Genomic DNA, 13,957 nt, shown 5'->3' with positions numbered 1-13,957 from the left:
CAAGTACGTTCTCAACAAATTTGCTTTACATGGCAAGGAAAAGGCTACCAATAAATAAAATTTCCTACAAGCAAGTAACTTGCTTTGCCTTCTAATCTTTTAAGACCTACATCCTCTCCGTCATCCCCTCACTTTTTTTTCTTTCTTTTTTTAAGTAAATGAGAAAGTCATTCAGCTCATATTCTTATAAGTAGAAATAAGGAGAAAACAGCCCTGTTAAGACTATATTATCTAAGAAAAGTGGGACACGATCAGAAAGGAAGAAATGAAAGACTTCCTCCACTAAAACAAATGCTTCCCACTTGAGCTAATGTAGTAACTCCTAGGAAAGTTTAAGATTCCTCTGCGATCACAAATAATAAAATAAGCAGTCATTTGTATTCAACGAAACAGCAATAAAATGCCTCAAGGGAGGAACAACAGCAAAATGTGAGGCCAGGGGGCAATGTTTCCCTGAGGAATGTACAGTTTTAGCCCATATCACACTGACTGCTTTAGAACACTCAGGAGGTGAGGGGTCCTAGACACCGACACCGTCCATGCTTTGCTTGTATAACTGGAGCAGTGCATTCTCTGAAAGTCAGTGACAGGGAAAGGCCTGGCACATTAAACCTCTTCACCTGGTGACAACAGCTTCCATTTACGGCTTGAAGTGGTTCCCCATTCTCTCTTATCCTTCGAACACCTCTGACGACACTGAATACCCCTTTACAAGGAAGAACCTGAAGCCTAATGAGTTTGAAAAAAAAGACCTGCCCATGGCTTCTCAGCCAGTGGCTGAGCCGGATGCTGAAGTCAAATCTTATTGACTGCAAAGCCCGCGTGCTAGAATTGGAAAGGATGAGTGCGAATTTTTATGGGAAAAACAGAACTCCAGAATAATTAAAGGAAACAGACATAATGGAAGAAGAGGCCAAAGGCCCAACCGTCACGTGCAGAGAGAACGCCAACTTACCAGCATATTTTGTAGTGTTAGATTCATCCATGGACCAAAAGCAATAATCAAATGCAAATACCTGAATGAAAGAACAAAATGTTAAACTTAAAAATTTATTAACTTCCATGAGCAAATCAGACTGAAAAAAAAATTCACTGATGAAAATGGGGATGCCTGCTATTGTCTGACTAAAAAACAAAAACAAAAACAAAAAACACCATAGGTTTGATGCTTTGTTAACCCTGAGGTTTCTTTCAGACTAAATTGATGGTTATCTTTTTGTATTAGAGTAAGTTGCATATGAAAATCGCTACTTATCCAGAATTCAAACAAGGAGACATCTTAGCCAAAATTTTTTAACGATACATTTCTTGAGGAAAAAACAATGACTTCTCACCCAAGTCCACAGTTCCAGCACCTGCTGAAACCCTCTAGCTGGATCTTCCATGGCTTTGCAAGAAATACTGAAGTGATCAACGTTAAACCAGTTTCTTCTAACTTTCCATGATACTACCATTCTAGCATAGCTGAAACTTTGTCAAAACTCCCCACATTCCCGGAAATCTTGGGATGCCCATCCTGGGCCAAGTATTGTTAATCAATCAGTAATTCACTCTTGCATGCATTAGTTTTCTGTCTAGTTACTGAATGCCTGCTACGTACTAGGAATGGCTGGTGCTGCCCCGTAAGGACACTCATCCAATCACTGTTTTCCAGGCCAGTGACCACCACTCATGTTCCAGCCATCACTAGGAAACGCACAGGGCAACTTCCCCAAAGTGTGCTCCAGAGAACAGCAGTTTCATTAGATAGTCCGTGAAATAAAGATTAAATCATGTTGGAAAGGGTAGATATTTTACCCCATTTAAGATTTTCCATGCAATTCTCAATATTAAAGGCTCTACATAGTCCTCCTGCAAATCAACCCATTTAAATTGTGTAACCTTTTTATTTCTCCAATTAATTTTGGTGAGGAGATCCTTTCTTTCTTTCTTTCTTTTTGGTTTGTTTCTATCTCCCAATTCTTTATTGGTTAATGGCAGGGAAGTGAGAAAAAGCAGGGAAGTGAGAAAAGGAAAAGGATTAAGTAAAATGTCATTTATATAGAAGACTTTTTTTTTTTCTACAGTGGCCACAATACCGAGGACAGGCTTCTGTTCTGGTATGCGGTCTGCAGGGGAAACTGGCCCCTGCAGAGGGCTCTAGACGCTTAATGAAGTTTTCCAATGAAAGGAAAGTCAAGTCTCGGGGAGAGGCAGGAGGTCTAGGCCAGTTCAGGATCCAGCAAAAAGACAGGACAAAACAAACAAATACACAAACACTCTCCCCTTCTCAGAAGAGTTCATCCCACACTGTTCCGTGCAGTTGGGTCATTAATAGGATCAGGAGGAGGCTGACATGGTCCAGAGTATACTTGGAAACCATGGAACATTCTGTCTCTTCTTGCTGAACACAGAACATTGAACCTGATAACTAAGATTCTGACTGGAACCAATCAAATGATCCCAGGGTACAATACTGATTTCTTCCAACTAAGCGTCACGGCAGGGAGAAGGGCCTACTGACAGGCTGCACCTGGGTGCCTCCTCCCCAGCCACACGGAGCACTTCCTTTCCCCTAGACTGTAGGGATGAGGAGACCCCTTCTTAAGTAATACCTATTGGCATGCCTTGTCTTAACACACACTAGTGTTTCTCAGCACATCACTAACTGAGAAAATTGGGTCAGATGACTCAGCAGCCAGTTTCCTGGTCTCCTTGTGACAGCCTGTCCCCCCTTGTGATCCTAGCAGTAAATCAGAGTCCTCCCATGGACAGGGACTCTCTCATGCTCAGTCTTTTCCAAGAGCCCTTAAGCCATGAGCAATCAGAACCCAAGCGCTCTGACCTGCCATTTGAGACTGGCCATAGGAGACCTTTCCAGCCTACGCCCCCCCACCTTCCTTATGCTTCAGCTGAACTTGTCCGTACCTTGGAATTAGTAGGTATAATTCCACTCCTGTCATTTTCTTCGTTTCCACCCGTCAAAATGCTTTATATTCCTTTTGGCCCAGTTCGACATATTTTTCTTCCAGGAAGCATTCCTTGGTAAAATCCAAAGGGATTAGCTTTCCCTTTTTTTTCTGAGTTTTCGCAGTACTGTTAAATCTTGTTTTTATGACTCCCATCCCAATTATTTTATTTTGCATTTATCATGTATATGATCTGAGCATATGTTTTATCTCTACTGGGAGATTAAGATCCTTGAAAGCAGGAACCAACGTAATTTATATTTGTATCCTGCAGTGTCCACAACAGTTGCTTTATAATTACGTATTAAATGATGATTGGCATTAAGACCTTGCAAGAAAGCAGGTACTTTCCACATCATCAAAAGACTGAGTTATGCTCTGAATAGTTTCAGGACTACACACACTTTAATGCTTTTAACACTGACTCAGGTACACATACAATTTACATACAATTTACAGCATCAACCTCAAATCCAAATTCAATTTTGTTACCTATACAAACATTCCCTCTGGTCTTATAATAACCAAGCTTAAAACAAACAGCTATGAAACAATAGTTTCAGCCAACAGAGTGTGAAATGTTTACTGCATTAGAGGGCTCTTCCACTGGCTTGAGAGACCACACGGGCGAAATCCAGTTAATCTTCCTGCCTCAAGGCAGGACTGGACTTCAACACTTCTCCTGAGAGATGAAGATCTCTCTTGTTTTTAAATATTTCCAGAAAAGGAGACTCCACAACCTCCTTTTAATGGCATCTTATAACACTTTTCCTTCTTTCTCAGGACATTTTCCTTTCTTTTTGACCTAAGTCAACTCTCCTTACTTCAAATGGCTAACAGAGGCCACTTTCCAATTTTTAAGTATCTTCACTGTTTCCCCCTAGAGTTGCAATGAATTCCTCTTCGTAGTTGCCACATATGGTAAAATAATCATTTATTCCCTGTATGTTGCATACCTAGCTGAAACTTATTTTTGACAGTTTGCTATTTTGCATTCAAGGCTAGAAAGCTAGAGATTTACATTCACAGTAATGTTACTTGAAATAAAATGAAATCCACTCCCAAAATGAGGATCTACCTCTCATTAATAATCACTCCAAATTCTGTGCCAACTTTCCTTTCTAACAAACCGTTAATAGTTTAAAATTGTTTTTGCACATAAAACGGAAGACGTTTTCATTTTAGGCATTTGCTGCCTCCCGCCCACCTCAAATTCAGACAAATCTTAAAATCCTGCAGAGAAGAGAAAGTCCTGATGGTACTGGCAGACACAAGTGTTCTCTGCTTGCCAAATACTGGCCTCTCCCTGAACCGAATCATGTCTCGAATTTCAAAACCTTTGATCACAAGCATTTTTGAATGGTCATCCCTCACATCAGTCATGGAGTATAGGTTATTATTTTACTCAACATTTATCAGTAGGAAAGTTGAAGCCCAGAAATCTGAGGGATTTCCCTAAAAACTCAAAGCAACTGAATAGAAAGACTCTTCTCATTTTTTTTTTCTTTAATGCCAGTGATCACCCCCTTCTATGAAATTCTCCAGCACTCTGTAGCTCCGGTGGCACTAGTTCACATGTGGTCCTATTTTACGCCTTAGTTCTTCTAGCGTGGGTCTCACCTTCAGTCCAAAGGTGAACCTCTTGGGGGCAAGGACTTTGTCTCATGCACCTCATAGTGCCTGGGTCAGCACCTCAAACAGAGAGGCCACTGTATGTAATATGTTTTCAATAAGCGGACATAATACCAGGAGGAGATGGAATGCAGACAAGAACACGGCATGGACGTGAGAAACTTATGGAAAAGCAGAAGTTCAAACTGCAAGACAGATTTTTAGATGTTTCGTTACTATCAGATGCACGTTTTTGGGGACTGTGGTTCCTTCAACGGTCAAATACAGATTTGGTCACTAGATAAGTACTCTCTGCACACTGTTCCATGGCTCGTGTGGATAAACAAGTATGGCCATATAAAGCATAATTTGTAGTTTGTACAGAAATTAGAACAACTGTTTATTTGTTGCTAGAATAACTACTTGTTATGACTGTTACTATAACAGTTTTAAAGATGTTTAAAATAATTTGTCTTAGGTAGCCAGATCATTTCCCTTGCAACCTTGTTAGTACTATAAATACACTAGTGTTCACAAACCATTTCTTTTCATTGCCCCCCCCTCCGAAATTAATTTTAATTTAATCACAGAAGGTTTGTAACAAAAGGGGACATGATTTTCTCAGGTATTACAGTAGTTTTGATTGTCTAATACAAAATCCATTGACATTTCAAAGGAGATAACAAAACCATTTTCTTGAGAGTTATTCCTTGAAATCTAACTACTTCAGATAAAATCTTTTTTCCCCCAAAACTAACACTTTAGACTAGAGAAATACATTATTTAAGATTTCAAACTCATTTCATTAGAATTCCTAAATGCTTATTTCACCTATTCATTATGAAGTCACTAGGACATTAGTATATTAACTAGAGAGTAGGAGACAGGGGACTTAATGTACACAACTGAGTAAAAAATAAATCAAATTTGGAAACCAAGTATAACATCATATTTCATCAATGCCAGTCAACACTGTGAGGACATTTTTTGTAAAGCCATCCACACCGTCCAAGAGCCTTCAATAAAAAAAAGAGCCAAAGGTACAAATGCTTCCCAACTGTCTTTAAAATCTGAAAGCCATTGTCTTCATTGTTCTCAATAGAATGTGACTCCACCTTCTCAGAGTCCCACTCCTCCTTCTTAGTTTCCAACTTATAAAACTCAGACCAGCATTTAATTCCCTGCAGCTTGCTGTACACATCTGCTCCACCTTCAGCACTTAAAAATGTTAGCTTTGCATCCTCGTGAACCACTGAACATCCAGTAAAGTTACTACAAGCTGGTTTTAATAAGGTGCATGTGCTGGGTGATATACACTCTGAAGCAAAGGAGCCCCAGGACTTAGCAGTAGAATAAAGCAGAGTCAAAGCCCACTCCTATCCAAAAGTCCCACCTCATTGGTATTTCAGCAAAATTCAATTTGCAATTTTAAAAAATGAAAGAAAGAAAGAGAGGGAGGGAGGGAGGAAAGGAGAAAGCATCTCCCAAGTTCCTTGAAGAACAAGAAGGCATCACTGCCCCTGATCCATAAAAACCAAATGTAAAGATACTTTCAACTGCATGACCTCTGTACCCTTCATTCATTCGTTCTACTTGTATGTTTGGATAAAATGTTTAATCCAGAAAGTAACCAACAAATACCTGGCTGCCACTCTTCTCAGTTTTAGGTATTATAGGGAACTCAACTACACATCAGGCATGTTTTTTGTCTTCTAGTTGCTAACTGTCTAGTTACAAAGATAAAACATAAAACAATTATTCTTGAAAATTAAAAACCACATTTTTTTGAGGGTAGAGAAGCAAGATGGTGGAGTAGAAGGACGCTTGTAGCTCACCTTCAACCACAAATACAACAAAACTCCCATCTATGGACCCACTCAGCCAACCAGAGCACCTGCTGAACTCTGACAGAACATCGCCCTCTTCAAAAGACAAAGATGCTAAAAATATGGTAGGAGAAAAGGAAAAAAGGAAGAAGAAAAAGCAAAACAGTGTGGGACCGATTCTGGGGGGAGGGAGCAGCAAAGGAGGACTGGCGCTCATTCGCTGGGTCTCCCCTCTCCAACGGAGAGGTCAACAGGTCGGAGGGGGAGCCTCTGAGGCTCAGATCTGCCCTGAGCACCCCCTGACTGACAGAACTGAGTTAAACAGGCACAAAGGGTCCCGGTGACGCCTAGCCAAAGATGCGAGCCGGCAGCTGGGGCCGGGACAGGCTGCCTGAGCCGGGCGGAGGACGGGGGCGGCTGCACTGAGGCAGCCCCAGGGGGCTGCAGGGGGCTGCGTGCCGTGGCTGGGAGGGGATATGGAGCAGAACAACCTCAGTCCCCCATAAATTGCAAAAAAAGCAAAACAACATGGCTGGTGTGCCCTGGGGGTAGGGGCGACACAGCCTTTGTCTCCTCAGACCTGCGCTGCCATTACTGGCGCTTCTCGCGAGAAGAGAGGCGGGGCACAGCCACAGCCACTGTCTCCTCCTGTGCACAGAGCCTGGGCGGGGGCAGGGCCGAGAACTGAATCCGCACCCGGGGGCTCCCCAATGTCCTAGGCAGGACTGAGATTTGTTTATAGCCCGAGGCAGATAGGATCTTTCTGCCCTGGCACCTCAGAGAACTCACGCTGCCGAGACAAACAAGGAGCTGAGGTTTGGTACAGAGCAGGGGTGGGGCTGTTCCGCGGTCTTCCCCAAGCCCACCTTCAAGCCTGCCTTTGGAGCACTGACCCAAGGCGGAGTGGGCAGCTGCACAGAGCAGCAGAGGGGCTGGTGCCGGGAGAGGACAGGTGGCCCCCCACCTTCCAGGCAGGAACACGGTGCTGGGAGGAGGCACAATCCACCCACCTGCCTCGCCCGAGCACAACATTTGACTGCGGCATCAGGAAGGGGAGTGACCCTCCCGCCCACGGGATAAGAGCTCAGCACCTGACCCAGTGTTGGGAGGGGGTGCAATCTGCTAGCCAACAGCCACTGGGAGCAGCACAGATGAGGGCGCCAACAGAGGGCTTCTGAAAACAGCAAGCTGAGTTTGCAAAACAGGGCAAAGACACAAAGACCTCTCGATAAAATCACTAAGAGCACACCATCTCCAGAAGAACTAGATAACTGATACTCCTTAAGCCACAATGCCAGAGAGATATGAGCAATATGAAGCAGAGGAACCACTCCCAATTAAAAGATCAAGAGAAATCCCCTGAAAGCACAATCAAGGAAATAGACATTGATGGCTTACTAGATCAAGATTTCAAAAAATGACTGATCAAAGTAATGAAGGAACTGAAAGAAATAGTGTTTAGAGATATAAAATATGTCAAAAATGAAATAGAAGCTATAAAGAAGAACCAAGTAGAATTAGTAAACTCATTTGCTGAGGTGAGAGCTGACCTAAAGGCTGTACAAAGCAGGCTAGATAATGCAGAGAAACGAATAAATGACCTAGAAGACAGGACAACAGAAAGCACCCAATCAGAAGAGCTGAGAGAAAAACAAATAAAAAACAATAAAAACAATATAAGGGACCTATGGGATAATATAAAGCGTGCCAAACTACGCATAACAGGGATTCCAAAAGGAGAAGAAAGAACAAAGGGGATTGAAAAGGTATTGGAAGAAAACATGACTGAAAACTTCCCAAACCTAAAGGAATCAGATATCCAAGTACAGGGGGCTCAGAGGGTCCCAAACAGGAAGAACCCAAACAGACCCACACCAAGACATATCATAATCAAGATGGCCAGAGTCAAGGATAAAGAAATGATCCTAAAGGCAGCAAGAGAAAAGCAAAAAGTGAGTTACAAGGGAACCCCCATAAGGCTCTCAGCTGATTTCTCTACACAAACACTACAGGCCAGAAGGGAGTGGCAAGATATATTCAAAGTCCTGAATGAGAAAAAGATGCAGCCTAGGATACTCTATCCAGCAAGGCTATCCTTTAGAATAGAAGGAGAGATAAAGAACTTCACAGACAAGCAAAAACTAAAAGAGTTTAGCAACACTAAGCCCATGCTAAAAGAAATATTGACAGGTCTACTCTAAATAGAAAAGAAGCAGGATGCTACAACAATGAAAAACTTATAACCGGAAAGGAGATAACTGCCATGAATTACAAAAAGAATAAACACAAAATTGTAAAAGAAGACATCTAAATCATTAAGAGTGGAAGAGGGAAGCAAGGAAAGCTACTGTGGAAAACAGTATGGAGATTCCTCAAAAGACTAGGAATAGACTTACCATATGACCTGGGAATCCCACTCCTGGGCATATATCCAGAAGGAACCCTACTTCAAAATGACACCTGCACCCCAATGTTAATAGCAGCACTATTTACAATAGCCAACACATGGAAACAGCCTAAATGTCCATCAACAGATGACTGAGTAAAGAAGATGTGGTATATTTATACGATGGAATACTATTCAGCCACAAAAACCGACAACATAACACCATTTGCAGCAACATGGATGTTCCTGGAAAATGTCATTCTAAGTGAAGTAAGCCAGAAAAATAAAGAAAAATACCATATGAGACCACTTATGTGAGGAATCTAAATACATACATACATACATAAATACATACATACAAAACAGAAACAGACTCATAGACATAGAATACAAACTTGTGGTTGCCAAGGCGGCAGGGGGTGGGAAGGGACAGACTGAGATTTAAAAATGCAGAATAGATAAATAAGATTATACTGTATAGCACAGGGAAATACATACAAGATCTTGTGGTAGCTCATAGTGAAAAAAAAATGTGACAATGAATATATATATGTTCATGTTGTTCATGTATAACTGAAAAATTGTGCTCTACACTGGAATTTGACACAACATTGTAAAATGACTCTTACTCAATAAAAAAATGTAAAAAAAAAGAATTGGAAAAGAAAAAAATAAAACTGTCATTATTTGCAAAAAAAAAAAACCACATTTTTCCAAAATCATTTTTAATATCTTTCAATCACCCTCCAGGCAGAAAGTGATTAACCCAATACTTCTCTCCAGAAAATTTAATTTCATGCAAAGAAATATTTCCGAACATACACATCAGATATTTTGCTGTGAGTCAAAGCCTACTCTCTTTCAGATTTCTCCTTATTAAACTATTCAGTGTCATCTCAGATGTCACTCCCTTATGAAACCTTTCTGAAGGACACCACTTCTTACCCTGAATTTCATCCCTGTCGTACCAGACTGTGTGAGCGTGTGTATGAGAGAGATTCCCCTTGTTCTTCCACGTTGTGAATTCTGAGAGGGCAAGACCTTGGTTTTCCTAATGTTCTTATTGCTCATAATTTCACCAAACAAAAATACTCTGAGAATTTACTTTTTTTTTAATTGAAGTACAGTCAGTTACAATGTGTCAATTTCTGGTATACAGCACAAGGCCCCAGTCATGCATATACACATATATAGAGAATTCACTTGTTAAAGCAACTTCATGGTGAATTACTTTTCAATCACATGGCCTTGTAAATCTGTGCTGTCACACACAATAGCTGTTTAAAACAGTGCACACTGGTCAGTGGGCCTCCTTCAGCAGTGCTGCAGTGGAGGAGGTGACACTCAATTGTGGAAGCGACAAGACTGGTGTCACCCTATGGACATTATTTATCTGTTTATTGAATCCCCCCTTTTCCCCCAAAACAGAAACAAGCTCCCCTATCTGCCTATATACTATGTCAAGAGTCAGCCATCTCTTCAGCTCTGAGAGTTGCCACCAATGACCAAGAAATCCTCTGGGTGTTTTAAGCACAGTGGGAAGTCCAGGGGCAAAAAGAAGAAAAAGCATAGAAGTGTAAGGGAATCTCTTCTTCCTGCACCCCTCTGCCTCTCTGCACCTCAGTGAGCTATAATTCATTTCCCAGACCTGCCTGAATGTCACCTCCTCCAGTGTTTCCTTGACGTCTCTCTCTGTGATGCCTTTGTCAATAGCTCAACCTCTTGAACACACACTCTACCTAAATAACCGCACATTTTACATTAAATTAGGGTTGTGGGAGTTTAAGCAAAAAGTCTACCTACCCCTACAATGCTCGGTGCACAGTGGTAACTCAGTATACGGCAGCCACTGTTGGCGGTATTAACAGGATCCACTGATGGGCTCCTGCCCACAGTTAACAGTGCAGCTGTCCCTCACAGAGCATTTACGATGTGCCAGGCATCAACCTAAGTGTTTTACATGCTCATCAAGCTGGGATGTCTCCTGAGTGAGGACCTGTGCTAATTCATTTCTTTAATCCTTTCAGGCATAGACACAGTAGATAGGTACCCGGTATTTGCTGGATCAAATAAAGAGAGAAAAGTGAAAAGGCAAAAAAGAAGGTTCATATGGCCATGAGAAGTTCTGCTGCAGTTCACTGAGTTCTGTGGCAAAGGGATCAGTGCAAAACTTACTGTGTACTTCCTAGCCCCCAAATCCAGAATCATAAGGGCTTCTCTTTGGGGAAAAACATCCACTGTGTGGGCTTGCTTTGCTTTGCACGGAGGAGTGTGTCTCTCTGCACTCATTCTATATACTGTCAGCCTCCCCTCTTGGTACAATTAATCCACTGTTCACATCCGCAGACCCAGCTGCTATTAACAGCCTGTTCTGGCCACTATCGACTTTGCAAACTGAGCCTGAGGTCTCTCCACAAACCTCTATTTCTCCAGTTTTATAAACACTGGCTGGCCAATGTCCTGTTGGTGATTACTTTTTAACTTTGTCAATTTGAAAGAGTACAATTAATATGAAAGACATGTACCAAATTTGTTCACGTGTGACCACACTGTGTTATGAGAATTGAATCAGACCAAAAAATTGAAGTACTGTATTTCATGTCATGGTGAAATTTTCCTTCCAATGCCAAGTTTCAACATTTTCCACTCCTTTGTCTCTCTCTCTTAACATCAGAGATGTGAAACATCATAAAAAGGAAGAGTTAAGCCTCATTCATCTTGGAGAAGCTGGACAGAAATTGAAAGGAAAGCCTGTGTGATGACCGGAACTGTCTCCACCACTGCAATTTGCAAAAGCAGCCCGGCCAGCACTAACTCCAGCCTGGATTTGAGTATATCTGCTCCTGGGCACCGAAGAAGGAGCGCAAGAGTGATCATCCTCATTACTGATGAGTTCTATTGACAGATGCCAACTATACTTTGAAAAAGCTGTCAAGTAACTGCTGTCTTTTTGCAAGGTAATCAATCATGTCCTTTACAGACGCCTATATATGCGTATCAGACAATGTCAATATTGCTTGACTGTGAAGAAGTCAAAGCATCTTAAAGACTCAGAGCAAGCTGACAGCATCTGTCCCACATCTACAAGCAATGAGGCATGGTTCCTGATCCCAGGGGCTCCACAATCTGCCGTAGGGAAAGACTGTGCTGCAGCACAGCTCACATTTCTAAGGGCACATGGAGCAGTGTCTCTTCAAAGAATTAATTTTATCTTTGCATTCATTTAATAGGCATTTACTGAATTATTATGAGCTAGTTAGGACAGAAATAAGAGTCCTCCAGTTATAAGGGTTCTTACATTCTCTTAGAGGGAAGTAACCAAGAAAAGGCAAGAGCACGATATGTAGAAGTCAGTCTGGGTCTCTCTCAAGATCCCTGGGGGACTGGTTCTAGGACTCCCAAGGATACCAAAATCCAAGGATGCTCAAGTCCCTTACACCAAACAGGATAGTGTTTGCATATAACCTCTATGCATCCTCCTGTATACTTTAAATCATCTCTAGATTACTTATAAAATCTAATACAATGTAAACAGTTGCTGGAGTGTGGCACATTTAAGTTTTGCCTTTTGGAACTTCCTGGAATTTTTTTTTCCCCTAAAAATTTCGAACTGCAGTTGGTTGAAGTTCTGGTTGTGGGACCCGCAGATACAGAGAGCTGACGGTACAGGGTCTGGCAGGAATACAAAGATGGAATAATTACAATGCAGGGCTGGGGAGGGGTGGGTGAGGTTCAGGAAATGTTTCTAAGGGAGCTTGAGCTGAATTCTGAAAAACAATTGTTCAGAAGACAAGTAGGAAAGGCATTCCAGGTAAAGGGTGAAGCTAGCAAGCAACAGATAAGGTGCAAACGGCAGTGGGGAAGGGAAGAAAGAGAGGAAGACCTGGGGGAGCCGGCTGAGGCCAGCTCGTGGAAGACTTCATGTGCTTCATTAAGAAGCCTGTGATTTAGCTTGCTGGCAGATGACAGGATCGCATTCCCACTGGGGAATAATCAGAGGCAGCAATATGTAAGATGGACTGAACTGGTGTGAGACAAGAGAAAAGGAGGCCAATGAGCAAACCATTATGATGAAGGTAAAAGTTTCTAATCTCCAGCCTCACTGGGATGGGGAGGAGCTGAAGAGAATAGTCACTCTTTTCTCTGTCCAGAACCCCACTCCTCATTTATTCTAGAAATAGCACCTTTTCCTTGGAGAATTATACTAACCTCCATTCCAGGCATTTGGGAACATGGGCTGCTGCCATATTTTTATATGGCATATAACATCACATATTATATATACATATGATTGTTTTGGGGGCGGGGGAGGCAGGGAAGATACATACAGGGGCTCAAGCTGGGCCACTCACCGTCTCCTGATCCCCTGACCACAGTTAACTGGTCTCAAGAGGGTGCCTGATGGGATATTTTGGATTCGGGACTAAGAATGTCACATCCGTCTTTCTCTAATGACTGATGCTGTAAAATCTGGGACATGTTGAGGCCACGTTTCTAACCATGCAGACCAGAGAAGCCGACACAGCTGGTCTGCAGTGAGAGAGCGAGAACCTGAAGGGGACACACACACAGGGACAGCGACAGGAGATGGGGCGACAGGGAGAGTACTAGTATTTGAACCCCCGCAGCTTCCTGTCCCTGAGTTCTTCAGGACACCCCAGAGTCTTTCTAATACATTTATCTCATGGTTCATTTAGTTTGCGTTCCTGCCACTTTCAGCTGAAAGACCCCAACTACTGCAGCGAGAAATACACATGAGACACGTTAGAAGAAATAACTAGGCTTGATCATCCACTGAACGTACTGAAAGCTATGAATATGAACAGTCCCATGGAAAAGGTACCCCCCAAAAGAGGGCTCTGAAAATCATCCAGAGAGTTTCAAAAATGCGAAAATAGGAACTAGTTCTCCCAAATCCCAGACCAATATTTGGACAGAGCACAGAGCTTCCATTTATTACTAACTCATTTCCAACTCTTTCAAACACTCCATTCCTTTCATGTTTAATCCTTAATCATTCAGTTTTAAAATCTGCCTCACTAGTTGCTGAGGGACAATGGGGAGGTGACACAAATGCACAATCGGTGGCATTACTTTCATGGTTCTTTCATACCGTGATTACTCCTCCCCCAAAAAACTAGTCACCCAAGTAAGATCTAGCAGCACATTCAAAAGGTAATGTGTCT

At 42.1% G+C, this 13,957-nt stretch overlaps 1 protein-coding gene across 1 annotated transcript in view; it reads right to left on the bottom strand.

Moving 5' to 3' along the window:
• KIF13A (kinesin family member 13A) overlaps window positions 1–13,957 on the bottom strand; it is a 171,558-nt gene that overhangs the window by 83,012 nt on the left and 74,589 nt on the right. The window contains 1 exon segment of the mRNA XM_072945616.1: window positions 956–1,016. Within this exon segment, the coding sequence (XP_072801717.1) occupies window positions 956–1,016 (61 nt within the window).

Source organism: Vicugna pacos, chromosome 20 (genome assembly GCF_048564905.1).
Source record: "Vicugna pacos chromosome 20, VicPac4, whole genome shotgun sequence".
Taxonomy (NCBI): Eukaryota; Metazoa; Chordata; class Mammalia; order Artiodactyla; family Camelidae; genus Vicugna; species Vicugna pacos.
This window is presented reverse-complemented; position numbering and strand designations above follow the sequence as displayed.